The 25,885-nt window shown below is 42.2% G+C and overlaps 1 protein-coding gene across 1 annotated transcript in view; it reads right to left on the reverse strand.

The window, feature by feature from the left end:
* stxbp4 (syntaxin binding protein 4) overlaps nt 1-25,885 on the reverse strand; it is a 62,845-nt gene that overhangs the window by 13,272 nt on the left and 23,688 nt on the right. Inside the window, exons 6-17 of the mRNA XM_030754352.1 lie at nt 23,581-23,666; nt 23,040-23,175; nt 21,852-21,984; nt 20,833-20,939; nt 20,284-20,509; nt 19,479-19,560; nt 17,244-17,323; nt 16,404-16,500; nt 15,197-15,321; nt 12,515-12,604; nt 10,937-11,002; nt 1,264-1,443 (exon numbers count right to left, since the gene is read on the reverse strand). Coding sequence (XP_030610212.1) covers nt 1,264-1,443; nt 10,937-11,002; nt 12,515-12,604; nt 15,197-15,321; nt 16,404-16,500; nt 17,244-17,323; nt 19,479-19,560; nt 20,284-20,509; nt 20,833-20,939; nt 21,852-21,984; nt 23,040-23,175; nt 23,581-23,666 — 1,408 coding nt within the window. The remainder of the gene's footprint in view (nt 1-1,263; nt 1,444-10,936; nt 11,003-12,514; nt 12,605-15,196; nt 15,322-16,403; nt 16,501-17,243; nt 17,324-19,478; nt 19,561-20,283; nt 20,510-20,832; nt 20,940-21,851; nt 21,985-23,039; nt 23,176-23,580; nt 23,667-25,885) is intronic.

Consider the following 25,885-nt stretch of genomic DNA (forward strand, 5'->3'; position numbering starts at 1 on the left):
GGATATTATTAATTATTCAGGCACCAAAACCCGGCCGGTGGGTCATTCAATCAGGAGAAAGGCTTGTTTACAGGCTGCTTTTGCAAGAGAATGAGTTGTTGGGAGATGCCTGAGTTAAGAATCAAAAATTAGATGGTTAAAGTTGGGGTAATTACTATGTGTGTGAATTACCAAATTTTCACCATTCTCTCCCTTAAGAGCACTTTATTGTGCATGTCTGGACAGCTTCAAGTGCATCTGCTATTTTTAATGTCAGTAGAAGTCCTCTTCTTGCACGATGAGCCCCAAAATATGGATGATTCAAAATGTTGATCTTTCAACTTGATTTTCACTTTTAGAAAGTAAATCTGAACTCAAAGAACGGTAACTTTGGTCAGTGAGGAAAGTAGCAAACAAAGATTGCCTCAGTGTTGGCTGCATAGTTCGGACTGTTTCAGGACGTCACTGTAGAATTTTGCAGTCTCACCTTATGCTCCACCTTTGGCCTGGAAACGGGCTCTTCACCTGCAAACTGCTAAAACTGCATGGTCACAGCTGGAGACCCAGCTCTCGTCAGCAGTGACGGACCTCAACATTAAAGTCAGGTTTCGAAAGAGAAGTTCATGGACATTGTAGATAGAAGCACGGGTGCATCTGGTCAGAGCTGGACTCCCAGAGAGTGATCAGAAACAGCAGCTGTGTTGAAGGTGGTCCACAAGGTTGCACAAGGTGATGAACTTAAAAAGGGGATCCATCAAATTTAACCCTGACTCAGGTAAGGTTTTTGATTTTAAAGGGCTAATTTTTAGAACCTTTGGGTTATACCTTGTATATGGCATTATCAGATGCAAAACCTGCAACCACGCTAAGTGCCTAACATGTTTTAAATGATAAGCCATGTTCTTTGGCTTGTCCTTTACCCTCTTGAAATGATCACACACTTATATCTATATAGAAACAAGGCCATCTTTTGCATTAACTGTAAGGAGGCTCTTACAACAACTCTTCTTGTGACCAACCATCCACTGAAACCTTGGTCAGGTGGGCAGAACCAAGTTCTTGATTTGTTCTCTGACTGGCCAGACTATACGGTGCAGTTAGTTGCCTTCCTGCTTTCTCCCGCTTCCTGTCTTATAACTTTTCCAATCAAATGAAGGCAAAAATTGTTTCAAATATATTCTACAAAAATAAAACTACTTAGCTGATCCAGAATATCTAACATTTGGTCTGTTATGGGGTGGTTCTTCTTAGTTTCTATGAAGTGAACCCAGCCATGTGAGTTACCTTGTTGGTCAACGCCTGGTGCTCCACTCTCTGAGTCTTCAGTTCTGCAATCTCAGCCTCTAGCAGGTGGATTACCTCCTCATAGTCCATCTCCATCCCTCTGGCCTGCTTCTGGGCCGCCTCGGCCAGCTGGATCCGGGTCCTCAGAGCTCGACTCTCCTCTGCTCCGTGTTTTACTTCCTGTCAGAGAGGCCACAGGGCATGGAGGAAGAGGAGAGGGGGAAGGTAGGGTAAAAAGAGAAGAAAATAAGAGATTACTCAGTAGAGTTCTAGTGATGCTTTCAGGCCCTGCTCAGTGCTTTGTAACCCTCATAATTCTTCCCAGGTGCTTAAATCCTGATTTGGGATTCAGGATGTCAGGATGAGTTTGTGTGATGAAGCTCTTTGCTGTGGCCTCGGGGGCAGTTTCTCTGAATCAGCAGGCTGTGCAGTTGAGTCCCAGCAGGACCCTCCAAGCCTGTCAGCTCTCAGCATACCTCTGTCTTTGATAAGGTCACCTACGGTCGAAAAGCATCATTATTATTTTCAAAAAAATCCTCCGTCGTGTGACAAAGATTACAAAAACAGTTAATGATTATGTATGATGCATGAATTTTTGCACAAGATTGCAGGACTTTTAGACTGTAACCCCCCCCCCCCATCTCGCTCTCTTCATTCATATATATATATATATATATATATATATATATATATATATATGTAGTTTTTACTACGACAGAGACCATAAACTGCATTAACTGATCAGATCAAGAATATGTTTACTGAGGTCATAAAGGAGGTGAGCAGTACGGTCAATTTCACATAGCTTCTGTTTACAACCAGAGGAGCGGCACCCTGCTGGGCATTAGAAATAATGCAAGCTTAAGGCATGTCAGCATTGGCTTCACTTTAAGATCTGAAAGCTACATCCAACATCGTGCCAAAATCCAAAAGCCATGAAAACCAAGGAAACAGGAGAACAACAATAACAGAAACAATAGAAAGAGTTTCAACAACAACCTGACAAAGACTGATTAAAAAGGTCAGACTAAAAACACACAAAAAAGGGAGATAAGTGGATAAACAGGAACAGATGAACTTAAGATTAGGACCATACAGTAAGGACCAGAAAAGGCACAAAACAACTGCATAAAATGTTTCTAAATGCCTTTAAATGGATTTTAATGCCCACTTGATGCACTCAGTTGTTTAGAAGTGAGGATGGAATTAATTACTGACACTTATGACCATTTAACTTCCCATATATGTAGTTTATAAGTTGCTAATAATTCTGGGAGCTGCATCTGTATGAACCACATATTAGTTTTGGTTAATGAGAAACAGATGAGCAAAGAATGAGGTTAAACACCTACACATAAAGTTCATGTCCCAACCTGTGACCATTTACTGCCGGTCTTCCCTCATCTCTCTCTTTCTGCGCACTATTGAATAAAGCCGCAATAGGCCAAAAAGAAAAAAAAAAAAGACCTGATGGATCATCATGTTGAGATGTCTCTCTTCAAACCATAAAGTCTACTATACAGTAGACCTAGAAAACCTACCATCAAATCAAGTTCATCTACTGAGGACCATAAACATCAGTAGAAAACTTCATGGCTGATCGGTTTCTGAAATATTTCAGTGAGCTTTGCAGTCATGGTGAAAAATCAGACGGTTGTCTTTGGAAATGTTGGACTCATTTACAGTCAGCATGAGATGAGTAATGCTTGAGCTAAAAATAAAAAATGAAGCAGGTCATCATTCTTGGTTGGCAGGTTGTTTTTGTTGGTGCTTTTTTTTTTTTCTTGGAATGAGCTTTTATTGTTTGGTTGGGCGTTTGTGTGTTTTAAGAGTGAAGCCAGGCCTGACTGACTGACATCCTCTTGCATAACAGCAGTGGAATAAAAACAAGGCACAGAGCTTACTCTGTGTCCTCATCTCACTTCTGACTAATTATTTTTGAGCTGAACTACCAAATGTGGGCACTGTGCCCAATCTTAGCTCTGTAAGCTCACTGATAAAACAAAGCCAAATTCAGTCAGTAGCAGCTGAAAAGTTGAGGTCAAACTGAACAACATCAAGCTCTATGGATCAGGGACACAAATTCAACACAAATACAACACATACACCTTTAACCGGGCCAGAGTGAGCTCTAAAATGCTGCATAAATGGATACTTTTTCACTTCTCTGCAAATCAAAACTGTAAATCAGAGGATGAATGATGGGAAATCCAAGCTAATCGCCATGTGTATAAGTGAAAGCCCAGACACCCTTCAGAGGAAGCTCGTTTCTGCTAGTATCTGAGATCTTATGTTCTCAATAGACCAGCACAGCATCCACATCACTGCAGACACCACACCAATATGTCTGTCCTGCTCCACCCTCCCAAGACCGTGAGATACTTAAATCAGCAACTCATTCCCAATCCAGAGTGGGCATTCCAGCCTCTTCCAATTGACAACCATGGCCTCAGACTTGAGGGCAAGTCTGAGGCCATGGTCTGCTTCACACATGGCTTATGGGTCTGCTTCACACATGGCTGCAAACCAAGAGAAATTTGGAGATCCTTGTTCAATAAAACCAGCAGTATCCCGTTATCTGCACAAAGCAAAACTGTGATCCAGAGGCTGCAGATTGAAAGTTTTTTTAGATGTAATTTTGGCTCTTTGAGAGCCACAACATGAGCGCCATTTATATCCATTATATTAAAAGTTATATTACATTATATATTATATTAAAACCTGAAAATGGATATGGATAAATAATACTACAGGCCAGAAGGAAATATGTACATTTGCTTTTGGGGTGAAATCAAATGTGCTGGTGTTAGGGCCTCAGTTGGGCTTTGGCTCCATCTGATTTTAATGAAGTTTGTCTACAGTCAGAGGCCAGGAGGGAGAGCCATGCTTTGTAGTGGAAGCTACAGGGCAGTGAAACAGACACCAGCAACAATTAGACACTCATAACTGAAAGCAACCACTCCCAGTACTGTTGACATGCTGGGAGCCAGTAACTGTAACCCTGCATAAATAAACATTACACAGTAAACTGATCTTTGGTGGCACTAACAGATGAGTGGTGAGAATTGTCATGTTACTCAATGCAACATGAACCCGTAAGTAAATGCTGACAGAGATATGAGTCTGCACCATTGCACCAGTGGAACGTGTAGAACACCACTCACAGCAGGAGTAACTGTTCACTGTGGAGCCAGTGTGGTCCAGAACCCCCCCGCCCCATGTAATGTTAATGATGTAGACAAAAAATATATATAATGGGTGCAAATTTCCTCTAATTGAGGGATTGTGCAGCTCTGGTGAACATGCAAACTCAGAGTGATTGAGATCTCACACACACACACACACACATGCATGCACACGCACACACACACACACACACACACGAGGCAAAGAGGAAGCAGTCTGGGGTGAACCTGGCAGCTCTGACTTTCCTCCTGCTGCTATCATATGCAATGAAAGCTAACAAGACACACATGAAGCAAATGCAAAATATGTTGATTTATGAACAAGATTTGGAAATCACACATTGGGAACACACACACACACACACACACACACACACGCACACACACACACACACACACACACACACGCACACACACTGAGCGTCTTCCATCTGTTACCTCAGCAGGCCTGCACGCACGTTAAAATTCTACAAATTGCTGTTTCAAGAATGAGGTTCTATGTCCAGTTAGCTCTGTGGGGACCAGTCTCCAGTTTTAACCTTTGGAGTGAGGACATTTATGGAGACTGGGGACATTTTTTTGAAAATTGGGGATTGGTCTCTGAAAAGAAGGGACCTTTCCTGGAAAAAGAGGCTCTGTGTACACGTCTGTCTGTGTGAGGACCAATCTGAGCTTTAGACTTATGCAGTGAAGATGTTAAAGGAAAGATTGGACATTACTGGGTATTGTTGTCAAACAAATGAAGAACATGGCCATCTCTGTGGGGACAATTCTTAGTTTTAGACCTTTGAAATAAGATTATGAAAAGTCAGGAAAACAAACAGCACTTTTAAAACTTTATCTGTGTAAGGATGGAAATCATTTTCAGACCCATGGAGTGAGGACATTAATGGAAAGCAGGGACATTTTTTAAAAAATGTTGCAGGCCATTTATATATTCAGGCAATGCTTGACTCATAATTGTACCACTGTCCTCGTTATGTAGGACATAATTACTGTATAATTACATAATTAAATTGACTGTACATGCTTTTACTCATTCATTTAATCAATTCAACATTAATCTACCCTTGAATAAAATTAATTTAAAGGTCTTTCCTTCACTTTCTGCCTTTTGTGCCTTCAAAAGGAATCCTTTACTCTTACTTGTGTTTAAGGGCAGCACTACATACTGTACAACAATACAGTACATTAACATCTGAACATCAGTGAGCAGCTGAAACTGGTGGTAAAATTAGACTCATGGATGGTTTCCAGTGCCGAGAGTCCACTGAGTGTGGAGATGAAGTGTGTGTGTGTGTGTGTGTGTGTGTCTGTATGGTTGGAAAACTAATGGATCCCAGTGTGTGGTCTTTTCCCTCCAGCTGTGGCTTCAGGGGGGCCCGAGGGGCTCTGAGAGGCCCCCTGTCTTGAAGCCTGACTTCCATCTCTAATGAAGGAGCATGTCAGCCAGCTCTTGTCCACTGCCCACCCGCCAGCTCTCCAGAAAAGGAAACATAATGGAAGGAAAAATCCCTTGCTGTGCACAAGCTGTACAGCCTGGCAGCAAGAGATGGAACAAAAGAGCAGCGGCCAGTCCCACTTCTGCCCAGACGAAAGGTTTTTGTGCTCAGCTCCCTGAGAAATGACACATTTGCACTGATGGCTGCTTCTTGCTTTGTTTGACTGTTATGTAATAATAACATAACGTCTCCATCTTGAAGCTGGAGGCTCCACTGAAAGCTGCAGCAGTGCCGGTAAAATGCCACCCTCAGAGAAAAGCATATTAAAAGCACTTCAGGTTATTCAGGAGCAACTCACACCTCAACTGTATCAGATCAGGTGAACCTGGATCAGACTACATAATATTATTAATAATAATAATAATAATAATAATAATAATAATAATAATAGTAAAAAATCATTAAGGCAATTCTCCTCATTTATTTGCATGTGCAACTAGAATTTAGACTTTGTGAGAGCCTGGAAGGTTAAAGAGAAATGACTCCAGCCTGGCAAAAAAATCCCTCTATCAGAGGATTAAAAGCTGTCAGCTTAACTCACCTGTGCAGGTTAATAAAATATGCAGACACTGTTGAAGATGACAGTTGGGCAGCTGTAATCTGCATCCTGATGTGACTCGCAACAGGCAGCCAGGGTGGATTTGAACTGGTAAAAGTTGCTTAAAACTTGTTTTTATATCAGGACAGTTGACAGAATGAGACAGTTTGACTCAAAGTAGACATCTGAATATTTTAAGTCCTGTTTTTAGAGTTTGGAAGGTGAGGCAGGACACGTCAGTGCATTGTTTTTGGCCTCAGGTTCACACTTAAGTGGCTCAAATGACTCTGTTTACAATAGAGTTAATGTGGAAATATTTCACACTTGCATTTCTCCTAATGGTCAGCAGGGGCCTTTTTCACGTCACATATCTCCCACTGTGATGCTCGTTTAATCTGGCCAACGTTTCTAATAATGAAGCTGTTTGTAGAGTAATCCCTGTGTACTAAAAGCTCAGGCTGCAGATTGCTCTAAACACTCAGTTTCAGAAGTTTCAGAGTTTTTTCCCATATGATGTCATAGAGGGGGGGATATCTTTAATATGGTCATCTCAGGCATATGGAAGCCCCACCCACTTGTATTTTGTTTGCAAGGGGCGGGGCTAAAACAGTCTATTAAAGATGAAGAATGAACTGAGAGGCTGCACCTGGGCCCAGTATCAGATAAAGAAGGGTTATTCTGAACTGGGGATCATGCAAAGCTGCTCTGGAAGAGTCCAAGAATAAAAAGAATGAAAAAGCAAAGATTAGACAAAACCTAAACTTGGTGAGTTTCAGAGCCTTAGTAATGTATCTAAACCTGCTGACACTCAGTGAGAAGCTAAAGAAGAGGCACGGGATATGAAAGCACTGGAGCAGAAAGCACACAAAGCACATGAAGTGAATCTTCAGTGGGCAGCTCTGCACTGCATCCTACTCATTTCTGCTCCTCAGGTCCGAAACTCAGATAAGGAAAAGCACCGGCCGAGCCTTTGCTGTTATGGTACACTTGTCAGCTGCATCTAAATGTAGATATCGATCGATTTATGCAACAGAGCAGTAGCTGAGAGGCAGCGGGGTGGGAGCAAGAGAGGCCGAGACCCTTCAGCTCTGAATCACAACAAACAAAACGCGGGGAGGAGGAGGAGCTATTTTAGAGCCCGACATAAAAAAAGATTCAACATGGGGCTCACAGTCCTCCCACTGCATGCCTCAGCCTCCCACTCACACACACACACACACACACACACGCACACACACACACACACACACACACACACACACACACACACACTGGGAGGAAGGAAGGCTGAGTTTGGTTTGAAGCTCTTCATCATGAAACCTGAACATATGTGTTTGTGCTTGTGTTACTCATATGGTGGGGACCCTGTTTCCATTTCTGGAACAAAACGAGTCCCCATAAGCCGACTGCTCATATATTTCTGTTTTTATTAGGCTGCCAGCCAGAGCAATATTCCACCAAATGAAATTTGTATTACAGGGTAAATCTACAACAGGAAAACATGAATTAGAGTTCAACAAAGCCACCAAATATAATGCAACCTGAGGCCCCAGCAGTTACTGTCAAATCAGTCCAGTCATTTATGACCGTGGCCGCATATTCCTATTTGCCATTGTAAGATTGTTAGTCATAAACATTTCTTTCCAGGAATCTGTCAAACAACTCAGTCTACCACAATAATATAAATTTGTGTGAACTACAGTGCCGTGAAAATGTATTTACTCACTCATCGCACTTACATATTTTAGATCAAACTAATTTTAGTCAAAGATAACTGCAGCAAATACAAAATGCAGCTTTTAAATGATTATTTATTTTAAGGGAACAAAGCTATCCAAACCTATTAGCCCTGTGTGAAAAAGTAACTGCCCTCTATACCTAATAACTGGCCGTGCCGCTCTTAGCAGCAAGAACAGCAATCAAGAGTTTGTGATAACTGGCAGTGAGTCTCTCTCATCGCTGTGGAGGAATTTTGGCCCACTCTTCTTTGCAGAACAGTTTGAATTGCCACACTGGAGGGTTTTTCAGCATGAACGGCCTGCTTAAGGTCACACCAAAGCATCTCATTCTGATTTAAGTCCAAACTACGACTACGCCGCTACAAAACCTTAATTTTGATTAAGCTATTCAGAGGTGGACTTGCTGATGTGTTTGGGATCATTGTCCTCCTGCATAACCCAAGTGAGCGTCACGCACGTATGATGTTCTGGTAGAGCAGAACTCATGGTTCCATCAATTACAGCAAGTTGTCCTGAAGCAGCAAAGCAACCCCAGACTTTCACACTCCCACCACCATCTGTTGGATGTTTCATCCATCCATCCATCCATTCTCTTCCGATTATCCAGGGCTGGGTTGCGGGGTCAGGAACCTAAGCAGAGAAGCCCAGGCTTCCCTCTCCCCAGCCACCTCCTCCAGCTCATCTGGAGGGACCCCAAGGCGTCCCCAGGCCAGCCAAGAGATATAATTTCCCCAGGGTGTCCTGGGTCTACCACGGGGCTTCCTCCGGGTGGGACATGCTTGGAACACCTCACCCAAGAGGCGGCCAGGAGGCATCCTAATCAGATGCCCGAGCCATCTCAACTGGCTCCTTTCAATGTGGAGGAGCAGCGGCTCTACCCTGAGCCCCTCCTGGATGGCAGCACTGCTCACCTTATCTCTGTCGATCTCCTGCTCCCTTCTCCCATCACTCGTGAACAAGACCCTGAGATACTTGAACTCCTCCACTTGGGGCAAGAACTCTTCCCTGAGCTGGAGAGGGGACTCCACCTGTTGGATGTTCTTTTTATAAAATGTTAGTATTCTGCAGATGCAGCGGGACTCAAACCTTCCAGAAAGTTCAGCTTTTGTCTCATCAGTCCACAGAACATTTTCCCAAAAAGTCTTGGGGATCATCCAGATGTTTGTTGGCAATTGTGAGATGAACCTTTGTGTTTTTCTTGGTCAGCAGTGGTTTTCTCCTTGGAACTCTCCCTTTTTTGCCCAGTCTCTTTCTTAATGTTGAACCTTAACTGAGCCAAGTGAGGCCTGCAGTTCTTTAGATGTTGTTCTGGATAAGTTGATCTGGATAAGTTGCTCTTGGAGTAATTTGGTAGCCGGACACTCCTGGGAAGATTCCTCACTCTTCCAGATTTTCCCCTTTGGGAAAAATGGCTCTCACTGTGGTTCTCTGGAGCCCTAAACCTTAGAATTGGTTTGCTAACCCCTTTCCACACTGATAGATGTCAATAACTTTGTTTCTCAGCTGGTTCTTTAGATTGTGCCATGATGTGCTGCTTTTTAAGATCTTTCAGTAGGTCTGCAGTAATCAGGCCCGGGTGTGGCAGTGAAAATGAACTCAGCTTTCCAAAAAATGTGGTTAATCAGTTAATTCATGATTTAATAAAGGGTGGCAATTTTCACAGCACTGAACATGTATGCATTTTGTTTTTGTTTTGTGTTGTGTTTTTGTTTATTTACCCTGTAGGTTTTGACTGGAATTTGACGGTCATCATTCCATATTTTATTTTGTTTTTCTAATATTATTATTTCTCAGTGTTTTACTGTGCTTACTGGTCCTTGTTTTGTTTTAATGCTTGTTTTTCTAATTTTATATTTCTCTAATGTGTCCCATATTTCTTTCTCGTTTCCACTTCCTGTTATATTGTTACAATTGCATTTCCTTTAGTCCTGCACCCTGACTTCCAGTCTTTGTCCTCCTTTCTCTGATTCTCTGATCCTTTCCACCTGTGTTTGCCTCCCCTTGGTTAGCTCAGTGTGTATAGTTTCCTCCTCTCCCCTCACCTGTTGCCAGATCAGATCTGATGTGTTTTCCTAATTTCTCGTGCTCCTGATTTAGATTAAAATTTTTATTGTCCAATAAATCGTGTGTGTTGTTATCAGTTTACTTTCTGCGTCCCATTTTTGGTTTTTCTCTCCAGTAAAATCTTGACAGTGACAGAAAATAGAAACATATGTCTCCTTCAAATTTGGTGCTCAGGTGTATTACTCTGTGTGTGTGTGTGTGTGTGTGTGTGTGTGTGTGTGTGTGTGTGTGTGTGTGTGTGTGTGTGTGCGCGTATAAAGGGCTCCATCTGCTGATCTTTTTTAAAAGAGGCATCTCATCACTCAGTCACTCTCACACACACACACACACACACACACACACACACACACACACACACACACACACACACACACAGTGTGTAAATATGTTCAGTTCTGCTGAGGCATACAAACACCTGTAGACTGGATGGTCAGACTTGAAAGAGCTGGTCTTCCTGAATTTAAGATTAGACCATCAGCCAGAGCCTCCCTGCACCCTGAAACAAACTTTCCCCAGACAGGCTGAGCACCCCCTCCAGCACCGTCTCCCCCCATTTGAAAATGGAAAGCACAAAAACATGATTCATGCATTTTATATGACTTCCTGTTTTAACACAACTGCTCTGGTGCAGCAGGTGTCACTCACCTGTTTGACCTTGCTGAGCTCCTCCTCCATCTGATGGTGAACTCTCTGAGACTCCACCAGCTGCTCCTGCAGTTCAGGGGAGTGATGAACATATCTTAGAGTGTAATATTAAAATCAGACAGTAAATAAAAGAAAAGGAACAGAGGATGTTACAGTTGTCCGGAGGTCAGAGTGTCATCAAGGATCACTGTGGTCCTCTGAACCAGATAACTGAACCAGGGTTATTACAGTTTGGATTTTACATTATAGTTTAATTTTTTTCTCTAATTCAGTTAGTGTTCAGAGTGATTTCACTCATTTAGTTTAGGTTTAATGCTTAGTTTTAGTTTAGTTTTTGTCAGTTTTAGTTTTTCATACTTCGTCATGTGCAAGAGTCAAGGTGCAGGAGTGACTACTGTGTAATAAAAACTCAACAAGAGATACCATTTAAAATTTTTTATTCAACAACCAACAAATAACTGATGTTATCCACCACATGAAGCTGGTCGGAGCGGCTCAGAGAGCTAGCTTGGTTAGATGCTCACTAATTAGACTTCAGCGCTGCGTCTCAGTGGGGCCGATGTACACAACCTACGCAAGTGGCCGACTTCATGTCTGCATATATGCTTGTGTAGCTGGATTTTGTGTCTTAATTACCTTGTGGTCATGTGCCGGTGTCTTATATGCGGTGCAGGCTGGGACTTTAGTTAGTTTTGTAAACCCACAATATAGTTCCAGTTAGTTATCATTTTTATTTATTTCAGTTAGCAAAAATATTTTTCAATTTCAGTTTTCATTATTTTGTTCATTTTCGTAACGATGTGAACCTCCTCCCTTATTCTCTGTTTGGCTCAGCTCAGCACAGCCTGTCAGTATACAGATGCGTCATTTCATGCAAAATTGGTCTTTGCCTGCCATTGGGCCCCCAGTAACTGTAAATATCTTCAGAGTTTCAGGAACTTTAAGTACATATGGGTGGATTGAAATTTGGCATTTTTAATCAGCATTTTTTGACCTTCATAGCTAGAAGATGAGCCTGGTATCACATGTAGGTAAAAAGGGGACCTTGCATATAGTCTAACTTGTTCTGAGCTGCCACCCATCCCACATACTGACACGAGCCTGAACGTTTACCCTGAAATTGTCTCCAGTGAATTATCAGAAACAGATCAAACATCCAGATACCAGCGCCATTAAACTGATGCAGTTTATTTGGAGTGTGATGGATCCACACTGACGCTCACAGCTGCTCAGAGAACAGAAACCACATTTCATCTTTAGATTGTGACACTTGTGGTTAGTGCAAAACTGATTTGGTTGCAGTTTTTAAACAGAGCTTGAATGTGTGGATATCTCCTGTGCTTATGCTGGAAAATTCTGGAAAAATAATTAAAAAGTGCAAATTCTGGACCCACGCCTGTGAACATGGAGGGCCTGTAACTCAAAATATTCACAGTATGAAGGTGAAATTCAGCATGGCTTAATTACATGTACTAAAGCTACCATATGTAAAATCAGCTGATTCTGAGGGAGTCGGGTGGGAGCTTTTTCTTTTGGATATGATTGATCTTCTATAAAATGACTCAGGTGTGAGTTTACCTGCAGCCTCTTGATCTCCCTCAGAGCCTCGATGTGCTCCTTCCTTAGCCTCTCCATCTCCTCCAGGTCCTCTGAGTCCGACAGTGACGGCTGCACAAACACACAAAAACACATCAGAAACATCTGGAACAAAAACTGATCTCTGCATTCATATTTACACTGATGTCTCCTTAACATCCACCTTAGGTTAGTTAGTTTCAGGCTAAAACTGGCATAAGTCAGGAATACTAAGTGGAGTTAAAGCAGCTTTTCTGAGCACAGACACCCCCCCCGATGGTCTTCGTGATCATAACCTGATGGTGAAGCACCGTCCTGAATTCTGTCAGACATGCAGCTGCTTGCTGCTCTCAGGCTGCAGTCGATCGCATTGCTGTGATCTTTTGTGGCCCCTGTAGTGCTTAAAATCTTTACTCTCTGCTGATAGGACCGTCCTGTTCAATCGGAGCATCAACAGACCGATAGATCTGCATTGATATGAGGATGACCTGCAGCTCATGGGCAGGACGATGATGGGAATTATTTCATGCTCCCGTTCACTTAAATCTGGATGATTCTGACACCGAGTCCTGTGCCTGATTCATTTCCAATGAAAGTTTTTCATTCATGGACGCATAGAGTTAGTTAGAAATCTGGTTAAAGACTTCCACATGTTGATTCCCCTCACCAGAAAAAGGACAGCAAGTGGCTAAGAACCCAGTTTTTACTTTCCAACCAGCATCAGGAGCTTGCAGATGGGATGAAGAAACACACTTAACCATATTTCAATTGGTGGTCAGGTGATCTTTGCCCTTGTGATTCCAGGTTACGGGACAAAGGTTTTGGAACAAAGGTTCAGGTGATCTCAGAAAAATCCACACAGCTCAGACTGGAAGAAGAGCAGAAGGCACCATCACCAGATTCAGCTGAAGGTCCCAGCATGGCCGGGTTGTAGTGTTCAGAGCTTTGCAGCTCCACGTCTAAATGCTGTCAGTGTCAAAAACATTTGGATGTTGGCTACTCTGTGCTGTTTAAGGTCCTTTTGTTCAACTACTGCTCAGAAAAGACAAGTCAATAATATTAAAAAAACTTTATGATCAGGTGAAATTGAGTGTTAAAAACAAGGCTGAAAGCTGTACACCTGCAGTTCCTCTGCAGTCCAGCAGAGGCACCACAGTGAGTCAGGCCCCATAGACTCCCATGTTAAAAGTTTACAGCAGAAGTAAACATTTTTACAGTCTGATACAGAAACTGCTTTGATCTCTAGAGCTAATTTACCCCTTCATTACAGCTGTACGGGGAGGATAGTTTTATTACTCACCTGTTTTAATTGGATTAAGTTTGCATTATTAAGGGCGTGGCCTCTTTGACAAACAGGTGGAATGGCGATACAGGTGACTGCAGCTGCTAGCTGGTGCCCAACTGCTAACTGCTTTTAAATGCCAGTAGAATTGTAACCACATGTGACACATGTTTTTGCATATAAAACCAGAGGATTTACACTTACATATCATGCATTCAGCGTGCCCCAGAGTGCTGTATCCTTCCTCTAATGGGTTCGCAAAAATCAAGTAGAAAGCACTAACAACAAAACGTACACCGTGCTCTTTATCATGTGCATTAGCATGTACAGCTGTGGCATTTCTCTATCTAGCATAATATGTAGATACAGAAATTTCTTTGTGGGTTAGTGCACATTTTAGCTACCTTATGTAGTTACTATGGATTTCCCTCATACATATTATTATAATTAAGGTTCTGAAGATTCTATTGATGTATAGTGAGTTGAAATATTCCACAAGATGATACTACAGCATGTATAACTGTAAAGATATGGTCTGGCGGACTTGTTCTATTATAGGTCTTTAAGGGCTACACCTTTTGGAGCATTTTTAATGAAATTATCATTGCAATTTGGCTGCTGTGCAGTTAACTGTAGTAAAAAATGGTGAAGAGGCCTTAAATATGGTGACTTTTTGCCATATCTATGTTTTATACACCGTCTGTGAGCCCACGTAGACTCCCCCTCCCAGCTGTGGAGAGCGCCATCACCTTGCTTAGCACAAAAGCAAAACAGGAAGGAGAGTTTCCTTGTCAGGACAATTTAAATGCAGCAGTTTTAATATTACAGTGATTTTTTTTTCCACATGTAATAAAACATAAAATGAAATTATATGACATTAAATAAACAGAAGTAGAATATGTCTCTTCATAAAAAGCACCTCTCTATCTTCACATGCTTGCTGCTCTGTTGCTGTGCTGAGTATCACCACCTCCACCCATCCTGTTCATAACAGTCTGACCTCCATCTTTCTCAGGAAAATCTGAAAAGAGTCCGTCTCCATGCTGTGAGACTGACTGACACTGGTGACACCCCCAACCCCCACATACTATACCATATTGTAATATTCTGTATGTTACTGTTTTACACTGCAAAGCTGATGATCAGTGTTTATTACCCTGATATTACACTGTTCTCCTCCAAAGTACTTTTCCTGAGGCCTGCATATGGTTTTCATAAGGCACCTAAATGTGACGAGGCGCTCAAAGCAATCCACAGTAAAAAGACGCTTTTTAAAGTTCAGTAACTGCACGATGTTAAGCTGGACGAGTCTTAGATTTATGTCGGAGGCTCACTGAAAAGGAATTTAAGGACAAAAATCATCTTGTGAGCATGACTGCTGTGGTATGTCTGCACACTCCTACCCGTGGGTTGCTGGGCGACTCCAGCAAGCTGAACAGGTCATCAGACGTGAAGCTAGAGCCAGGCTGGGTGACACCCAGCTCCGCCAGCTGAGGCTTGAATAGCTCCTTGATCAGGCTCTCAAAGTCTGCAAACAGAAAACACATGAGTGTTCAGCGGGAGGCAGAAGATCTTCTGTTCATGATGAGGAGACAAAAGATGCCAACTGGAGCTTCTCTGAGGAATCACTGATAAAAACTGCAGGTTGGAACAGATGGCACAATGCTGGTGCTCAGACCAGATCTCCTTTAAAACCTCAGCCTGAGTGTTTCTCTGCACCGCTAACAGATTCTAGCAGCGGCTGTAAATACCACGCATATCAATCAATCAAATCATGTCATGCATTATCAGTGATGGAACTGTTTTTCCCTGAGCACTTGTTTTTGATAGAGCCGTGTTAGTGAACCAATCAATTAAACCCTCAGTGAGTCATGTGACAGCCTTTAATCAGTCTGTGGTATAATTTACTGATTTTAACTTTAAATCCTCCCAGGATGCCTGCGCCGAACCTGCAGAGGGGCCATACCGAGGAATCAGATTCACCCCTCTATTATTCCATGAGCAGCGAGCTTAATGGATCTTGTTTGTGTGTAAATGGTGATGACCCAGCATCTACACCAAAGAAAAACTATAGCTTGAGGACAAATACTATGGAACTCGTGGGCTGCAATAAACGAGTCAAAGCTTCCACACACTGACTCTGAGCCAGGACCAAAGTGTGGACTCTGTGGATCCATGGATGCTGCCCTGTAGGACCTCGTCTGCTGGTCCAAAGGCTGAGCTCAGTTTTTGTTCATTCACAGTGGAAATGTCAAATCACAAATAATGCTGTATTAACACAGTAATGTCAGAGAGAAACTGCTTTGTATACATTCTGTTTCTGCTAATGCTGTAATGTTAACAGGAAACATCCTGACTGACAGGGTTTAATAGAAAAAAAGGCCAAAATGATCAAAACACAGCATCAGATTTTATCAGTTTATCTCATATTTGTGTGTAAAACTTTCATCTATAAAAAATAGGAGCTAAATACATATGAAAGTAGAACAAATTTAAAATACTCAGGTTTAAATACGAGCTTGTTAAACTTACACTCCACATGTCATACTGCACAAAGGATGAAGGGAAACCTGAGGACTGCGACAGGTGAGCTGAGCATTGAGGTCTTACCTGTGAAGGCCACCGTCCCGGCTGGGTCAGCTCGTAGTGTGGACCTGAGCGCCTGCCGCTGAGCCTCTGTCGGCTTCAGACCAATCAGCTCCAGAGCCTGGACACACACACACACACACACACACAGATCGATACATACTGCTCACATGGGGAGAAACACACGCTGACAAACAGCCACAGACCAATGAAAACCGAGTATCGGCTCCATGTTTGAGATGACTGTGGAGATGAAATGTGTAACGAGCTTTCGCAGCTGATGAATATAATCAGTCTGAATGATTAAAAATATGCAGGTTTTCAGCCCGTGACCTCTCTGTGACCTGAAGCTCAATCTGACCTACAAAAGTACATTTTTAAATACTTTGATTTTATTGTTGATGTTTTTTAATAAAAACTAGACCCAAAGGTGGATATTGATGAAATAAGTAAATACTTCACTACACATCTTAGATTTTATAGGTTAGTTGGAATTGAGAACCACATTTAGTCACATTTAAGTGAATTATCCACTTGCAGCTCCTGTTCATAGTGTTCCCATCAGTAAATTATCACCAGATCATTGCAAAACTGAATAAAAAGCTTTTAGTTCTAGTTTAGTTCTAGATGCCTTTTTCTCTGATCTCTGAGCAGATTTGGTCGTGTTTTGTTGCCTCTTGCTTTGGTTTATCCTGATGAGTTTAAAATGCTCCCCAAACATCTTCTGGTTTAACCGTGCTGGTTTTAAAGCTGGGCTCAACCACACAATTAACTTCTACAGTGTTCCAGATGTAAACCTGATAGCAGAGGCAGATATTAGCTCTGTACTTGTCTCACAGATAAATGTGAATCACAAACACTCACCTGCTCCAACCTTTCTATTTTGAGGCGGCAGCTGGCACTGAGGGAGCATTTCCTCTGAGGAGGCTGACTGCTTGGAGACTCTGGAAGTCAATGAACACAGACATTGGTTATATTCTCTGGTTACACTCCTTTGTGCTTTTAATTTCCAGGTTTCTTCCTGCCTTCTGCGTTCTGTGTTTGTCTTTTAATTACTTCCAGTTTTATTTTGAAGTCCAGCTTTATCTTATTTTTTTTTTACTTCCTGTCTCTTTTTCTTCCCCCCCCTTCCTGATCAATTGTTCCCACCTGTCTTGTTTCTACAACGACGTGAAGCAATCACAAAGAGGCAGATGACAACTACACAGATACAAAACTACAAAGATAAAGCTAAAGATAAAACAGCAACAAAAAGATGGAAAATGTCAATAAAGACAGAAAACAAAGGCAAAATGACAAGAAAGAGATGAAAGAAAATGCCACAGAGACAACAAAAGAACAAAGATACACAAAATATCCACTACAGAGACACACAAAACAACTGCAAAATGATGCTAAATGACCACAGAGACATAAAATAACTACAGACTACAAACTATAACAGAGATGCAACAACCACAAAATGTTCAAAAACAAAAAAAAAAACTTGTTTCAAAAGATACAAAACAGCTAAAAGAAAAAAAAAAAAAGACACAAAGTAACCACAAAAACACAAAATCAGAACAAAGAGAGAAAAAAACTACAATGGACCCAAAATATTTAATAGACAACAATGAGTACAAGAACCAAATGCATACTACCACAGAACCACAGAACAAGCACAAACTAATCCGGAGAAACAAAAATCACTACATTAAGAAACAAATCACCACAAAAAACATGCAAAAGATCCCAAATAAAAAAATGAAACAAACATTTTGTGTGTCTGTGGGTCCTTCCTCCTGTGTGGGAGGCATTACAGGTCTGTTAGCTGATAATCTGTGACTCTTACAGCATCTGTTTTCCCACTCAGTTCATGAATTTATTCAACATCAATATTCCAATGGAGGCACCGCAGGTTCGACTGGTTTGGTCGTGCTGGGACAACTGGGGTGGACTCTGGAGGTCCCCTTCTTTTAAACGGCCTCAGCATCCTCCATCTGTTCTGGATTTCAGGCTTTAAATGTGACGACTAACAGGATGATTTCCCATATGGACAAAGACCTCAGGATGCCTGAAACACAGGGACGGGGTGATGCTTCACAACTCTTCAGCCAGTCGTAGGCCAGACCTCCTGCTCACCTCATTCCTCCCGTGACAGGAGGAAGTGAATCACACGCCATCTGCTGCCCCTCGCTCCCCTGCAGACTTTGATTTACAGTTTACCGCAGCTCATCTGTGCAGACGCATTCGCCTGCATATGTTTACATTTTCTCAGTGCTGCTGTCACTCTGTGTGACTTCCTTACGTCAAAGATGCCAACGCATCCATGTAGAAATGACGTCACATGATGTGAGTGATGCAACACAGATGGATTTTTGAGGTTAAGGGTAGTTCTAATTTCTACTGAACAGGACTATTTATTGGCAGCACAGTGGCGCAGTGGTTAGCATTACCCGCCTTACAGTTAGAACAACATCTGAAAGGTCTGGGTTCGATTCCGCCCAGGCCTCTCCCCCTCTCTGTGTGGAGTTTGCATGTTCTCCCTGTGCTTGTGTGGGTTTCCTCCCACATTCCAAAGACATGCATTTACTGGGGTTAGGTTGATTGGCTACTTTAAATTGCCCATAGGTGTGAGTGCGAAAGGTTGCTGGTGACCTGTTCAGGGTGTGCCCTGCCTCTCGCCCTATGACAGCTGGGATAGGCTCCAGCCCCCCCGCGACCCTGAACAGGATGGATGGATGGAGGATTATTTATTGTCATTCTGAAAGTGCTGCTTTGTGTGAGAGGGCCCACTCTTCAATTGCATGAAGTTGAGGTTTAGGCTTCTTATGCAAATCAGAACTGTTGAATGTCTGCAACTCCTGTAAGAAGTGAAAACACCAAATACTTTGAGTATCCGCATGTTACTTTGGGGGCCTAAAACTACTGCATACTTCTCTCCATCAGCTATTAAATGCTGGCCACATGTGGCCACAGCCTTCGCTGCAGGTCAGTCAAAGCAATCATAAATTAGCTGGTGAATAAACCACACGCAGTCCCGATGTTTGAGTCTCTTGTGTTTCTTATGGGATTTGTTTTCTCACCCATTTCATGGTTTATCGCACTGTAGACACGTACCGGGGTTTGTTTCAGGGATGCTGTGACTCTCTGGTGGCGAGGACACACGTGTCTGCTCTGTTCTGCTCGGAGACACTCGCACCTGCATTAGCACATTAACACAACATCTTAATGACTGTTAATGAGACTGTGTTTGTGTGTGTCAGACCTCAGGTGTGTTCATGTCTGACACGAAGGTGGTTATTTAACACAAATCAGACTTCAAGACATTTTTATAGCATTTGATTTAAATGATCAATGATCATTTTCTTTATGTATCTGAAAATTTTTTGCCTCTCAGCTGCAGACATGGCAAAGATTCTCTCCCAGCTCACACTGAAATACCTGCACAAACAGGTGATTAAGGGCTGCAAAAAATATTTAACAGAATCTTGCTACTTTATACTGACTGTATACTCAGCACCACCATGAGGCTGATATTAGTGGTTTAGACTCATATCTTGTTTTTGGTTTTGAGAGGTGATTTATGGTCATTGTTTTCTGTTGAGAGTATTTGTATGATTTGTGTTATCTTCTGAAGTCTGATATTGGTTCCTCATTTGTTTCATTATTTGTGCCTGCAGTCCTGTGTTTGTCTGTAGATTATTTTTGGTTATCAGCCCCTTGTGTATTTCTGCCGCCCTCATGTTTCTGTGTTTTGTATGTATATCATACAGGGCTGGTTCATAACACAAACACTAACGCAATCATATTTCTTAGCTTTAAAATCATATTATTGTGCATGTTTGAAAGGATACACAAAACAAGAAAGAAAAGAATCTAGGTTTAAAGAAGAGAAATGTCCATGACTCAGCTGAAATCAGACCTGGGTGACATTGACTGACGGCAGGGTCTCGCTGGCGGGGTTTCGGCTGGAGGTGATCTTGGTAACTACGGCTGGTTGCTGAGGCACAGTGCCCAGCACCGGGGCTCTCATCTGGGATCCACCTCCACTGCCAGACCCCTGAAGGGAGATGGGGCTCTGTGGCCCGCTGCTGGAGCTGGAGGACGACCTCCGCCTAATGAAGGCAATTTCCACTGTCGGGTCAGGTCTAGAAAACAAGAGTTGTTTTTAATGTGTCTGAATCTGGATTTAATTGGTCAAAAAAAGACAGAAAGATTTATTATACCTCATTATCCCTCCGGTTTATGTTTTGATTCAGTTTTATTATTTACTAATACTACATCTTAAGATTTCTAAATATGAAATAATACAGTACCACTGAAAAGCATTTGAAAATACAGTTACAGCAGTGACAAAGAGCTGCTTATTTTGGAGATACGCACTTTGTCTCTGTGTGTTTGTTGTGCAGCATATTGTTATTTGCCTAATGCATGTTTTGGAAAATGTGTGCAGGTGTCAGGTGTGCTGTACCTGAGTTTGGTACGTGTCAGGATGCTCCTGGCTTCCTCATATGTCACTCCAATCAAGGACTCTTTGTTAATGGACACCAGCTGGTCCCCAACCTGCAGCCTGCCGTCCTTCAAAAGCACAATTAGACGGAACAATCAGACCCAGGTGTTCAGTTTCATTCACACTAATGTTCACACACTCAGTGCATCAGGGACAACTCTGGGTTCAGTATTCTGCACAAGGATATTTCGACATGCACATGTTGGAAGAGCCAGAGACTGAGCTACTGACTGTCCAGTAAGAACAGATGTTAACTGCTGTAGGTACAGGAGGCGGACTACTGGGATCATCTATGCGAATGATTGTCACTGATAACAGCCATTAATTATATACAGAACTCATGTAAATAGTATCTAAAGGGGGCTGAAGATAGAGCCTTGGGGACACCAGAGGTCAAATGAGTCTGTGTGTGTACCTGATGCAAACTTATTTATCAATGCAAACAACATAATTTGACACAATCAATGTTGTTGTTATCTGAACGTGAGTGTGAGGACCTCTATAAAAGCTGAGTCTACTCTTAGATTTGGCAGAGCTTGACAAACAGGGTCAGAGTGCTCATAATGGACACCAGCTGAAAAACATACACTGCAGCACTTTGTAAAGCTTCAACTAGCTTCATGTGGTCTCGTGTGTTTGAACTACATCTTTACTCATCTTAGATACTTTTTTCTGATGGTGTTCAGTCAGCATTCATTTTGTGATGGTGATACAGGAAGAAGACTGACAGGTGAATACAGTGAACTTACATAATTACTGTTTAAAAGAGCTGCACACTGCTGTGGCTCTGCTCATCAGGACCAGTTAGCTTCACTGTCTGTTATGTTTGATTGGCAGCTCAGTGGGTGAAGGACAGGAGTCGGTGGTTTTACACCCAGTGAGCCAAAACAAAAATGAACTCTTTGGATCGAGAATGTTTTTAGATCAGCAGAAGACTGTGAGACCGCGAAAGATCTGCCCTCCTGATGTTAAACGCTGACCTTCTGGCAGTCTCCTCCAGGCACTATTTCCTGAATGAACACCATAGGTCCTTCAGCACGGTTGGCTCCGCCCTTGATGATGAGCCCCCAGGCCTGTTCCCTTGCAACACATATCAACTGAATGACACTGTCACTGAGGACACAGAGAGAGAGAGCAGCAGTATGACACTGAGTATGATTAAAAACCACACTGTGTCATAATCTCCTACACCCCCCCCCCCCACCCCCCCCCCCCCCCCCCCCCCCCCCCCCCCCCCCCCCCCACCCCCCCCCCCCCCCACCCCCCCCCCCCCCCCCCCCCCCCCCCCCCCCCCCCCTCCGCCTCCTCCTCCTGGCTTCAAACTGCTGAAGATGCTTTTCACTATTTTAGTGGCTGCTGGTGTTTCCATGCAGCTGAATCATATTTTATTATGTAACCACCTTCCAATAACAGAAAAAACACTTTCAGACTGTAACTACCTGTAACTAAATGTACTGGTATTTAAAGTATTGCATATATATATATATATATATATATATATATATTATGGATACCAATACTGTACTTTGTATTTCATAGTTTAGTTACTTCTTATTTTGTAGTATAAATCGACATGTGCTTCTGTATTTTTATAGCTAAAGTTCCTCAGCTGTATATAAGTACTTAAAATCCCATCAACCTGCAACATTAAACTGATATACACATGAATGAATCAATAATTATGATATATATATATATATTTGGATGCTAAGTCTACTGCACTGTTACTTAGTTTGGATGATGACTTTTAATAAAGAGTCTAAATGCATCTTTTGCCACTTTATAATCAGTTTTCAGCATACAAACATTTTTAGGCCACTTTTAACACAACACCACCAATCTGAGAGCACAGGGCTACACACACACCTGTAAACTGTACTCACTGTTTTCTACATTACTTTTAGACACTGGATTGATTTCTGATGAAATGACTGGTTATGTTGGTTTTACTTAAAATTCAGAATAAATCAGTTACAATGTGGGAATCAAATAGTTAAAAAGTGGAAATGAATCAATCAAAATTTAGGAATTATCTAAAACTAAACTTTGAATTTAATTAAACTCTGCATATGATTATTTCTGGAGGGGGCCGTCTCAGAGTTTAGTCTCAGATTTTCTCAGAGTTCACACGAAGGTGAAGACTTCCACATTTGTTATTTAGGTCCTACCTGAAGGCGTGCGCAGGTGTGTGCATGGTGTAAGGGGCGGTGTGAGTGTAGGCGGTGACCCCCTCTTTAGGACTGAGGAGCTGGGGGCTCTCAGAGCGAGAGGAGGAGGAGGAGGAGGCCGTGTCTGTCAGCTTCCCTTTAAAGAAAAAAGAGAAGAAGAAGAGGTGAAGAGAGGTGAGCAGGAAGACGTGGGAGAGAGAGAGAAATAGAAAGGGAGTGGGAGGAAGGTGGAGGAAGATGGGACAGAGAGGGAAAAACTGGAACATGGGATCAATTTTAGCAACTAGGACTGATTACTGTGAAAACTCAGATTTCTACTCTGTGGGGACCAGACTGACTTGAGGCAGGACTTTTTTGGAAAGTGGTAACACCTTTGGAAAATTATTTACTTTTTGGAACTTGGGGACATATTTGGAAAGTGATCACAAAGTGATTTTGTAGCATACTGTGTATTTTAAGGGATCTGGACTTCTTCTAAGTTCAATATTTAAGCTTGCGTTAAGATTTGGGTTGAATGCTGTTTATGAATTGTGTGTTTTACCTGTGGAGAGCTGCGTGGGAGAGATTCGTCCTGAAGCCGTGATGTGATTGGAGCCGTACTTCTCCATCAGCTCAGCAAACTCCCTCCTGAAAGGACACATGAACACATCACACAGTCATGTTTCAGACTGTGTTACACACATTCATTTCCTGGAGGCTTACAAAGATCCTTCCCCTAAACTCAAGCCCAGGTCTCAGGGTAAAATGTACGGATTCAAGGAAACTGGTGACTGTATACGCTACAAACTGAATTATGGTCTCACAATAGTACGAGATGTTGTGAGAACAGGAGTACGGCGGTTCCTTCTTTGATTTAAAGTGTCAGTGCATAAAATGAGCCTTTTAATTTACATTTAAGAAATAAAAAATCTGAGGGTTTCTTTGTTGGTTGTTAAGATTAAGAGTCAAGATGTTGAACCAAATAATCCATAAAGGAAATACGGATTTTTTTTCTGATTGCAGTTTATTTCACAGGTCTTGGATTTAAAAACAAATATCCGTTTGTCATTTGTTCCTAAACATCGGCTTTTCTCAAGCTGCAGATTCCAGGAATATCTAGCACCAAGAATTTGATTGAATGATAAGCGACAACTCAGACTGAATCAGACATTCCTGGAAATATGAAGAAAAGCAGTTAAGGGTGATTCTTGGAGACTGTGAGCTGCCAGACATTAAAGATCTGCTTCATTACATCTTCATTTAAATGATGTTTCTGCTAAAAAGCTGTAGTTTAAAACCCATTATTTTTTTATGCCCTTCACTTGTGAATTGATCTAAAACCAAAAATCCACAAACTTGCAGACACAGCAGATACATGTCTGCCTGCACGTCCTGTGCTGGATGGTGTGTGGCATTTGAGGTTTGAGGAGAGCAGCTGTGAGATCTGTGAGAGTTTGTCTCCCTCACATGGACACTGAGGAAACCGGAGGTCAGTCTCACTCAAACCATCAACCATCACAGTCTGATCTGAGCCTGATCCGATCAGCTGTTAATGCCTTTTAAATGGGATCTGCACGATCATTGAGAAAAGATTGGACGTCAGTGGTCTCAGGCGCTGAGCTACTTCCTTTCTTTAAATCAAGCAGTTACTGGAAGAGTTGGAATTCTTTAATTTGCTTTTATTTATGAAAAACCACAGAAATACGCGAAAAGTGTTAAAGGCAGCAGTTTGAAGTGCAGCCCTAAAATCCTGACACCACTAACCAACCAAAACAGGCAACATGAGTCCCATTAAGACAAACACACTGAAGACAGAAAATAAGTTGTCCAGCAGCCGGTCATGTGTGATCTGGATCTCAGTCGTGGTGTAATAAATGAGCAAATGCTTCACATACATGCTTCTGATGGAGCACATAATTCAGGCATCTCCAACGTTTGTATCTGTAATAGCTTCAGTGGGATGAGGACAAAAATACAGGCCACAGGAGACCAGGAGATAGTCCAAAGATGGAATTTTAATCAAAGGATGAGGTCAAATGCAGATAGGCAGGAGTCGTGGCAAACCAACCAGGGGAGCATCAAGTAAAGGACAAAGACCAGGATGCTGTCCGAGGAAAGAAAAAATGAAAATCACAAGAAATTCAAACTGGGGCATAAAAAAGATGGAAATACATAAACCTGGAATGAAATATGAGGACTACTGCAGCAGTGTGCACGCTGGGAACATTTTTTAACTGACTGGAAGCTTGTGAAGAAACTGGAGGGAAACTCCAAATAGGAGGAAGTAGAACTGCTTACAGAATATAACAGAAACAATGAAATGGATGTGCCTGCTTTTGTGTTCTAGTATCAGTGCCATCATTTTCACACACACAGCCAGCAATCTGCAGTGTGTGAAGGGCCTGTAACATAAACACCCTCTCACGCAGTGTGCGCTGTGAAAGACTGCTGAGATTTTTCCTCAAGTGATTTATCGGTGTTAGTAGGTTAGTTTCATATTATTCGGCTCTCAGCTGCTCCTGTAAGGGTGGCTCAAGGACTCGCTGATGTCTGTCTGCTGCAGACTGTTAGATTTACAGCTGCTGTGAACAACAACTAGACTTCTGCATGAAAATAGATGAAAAAGTAATAAGTTAGAGGGAAGAGATGAAGGGCGCTCATCTGATCAGTGATCATTTTAAATGAATTGTCCCCGAAACACCCCGAGAATCCACTCCCACTCCACAATGTTTCACGTCTGGCACAACACTTAAAAATATCTTCCACCCCCCCCCCCACCCAACCGATCCAATTCTAGCCTCCATCAACAAGCTTAAACTCCACACTTGTTTTTCTGTTTTTCACCACTGAACCTTGAGGACACAACC

This window comes from Archocentrus centrarchus, chromosome 19, assembly GCF_007364275.1.
Source record: "Archocentrus centrarchus isolate MPI-CPG fArcCen1 chromosome 19, fArcCen1, whole genome shotgun sequence".
NCBI lineage: Eukaryota > Metazoa > Chordata > Actinopteri > Cichliformes > Cichlidae > Archocentrus > Archocentrus centrarchus.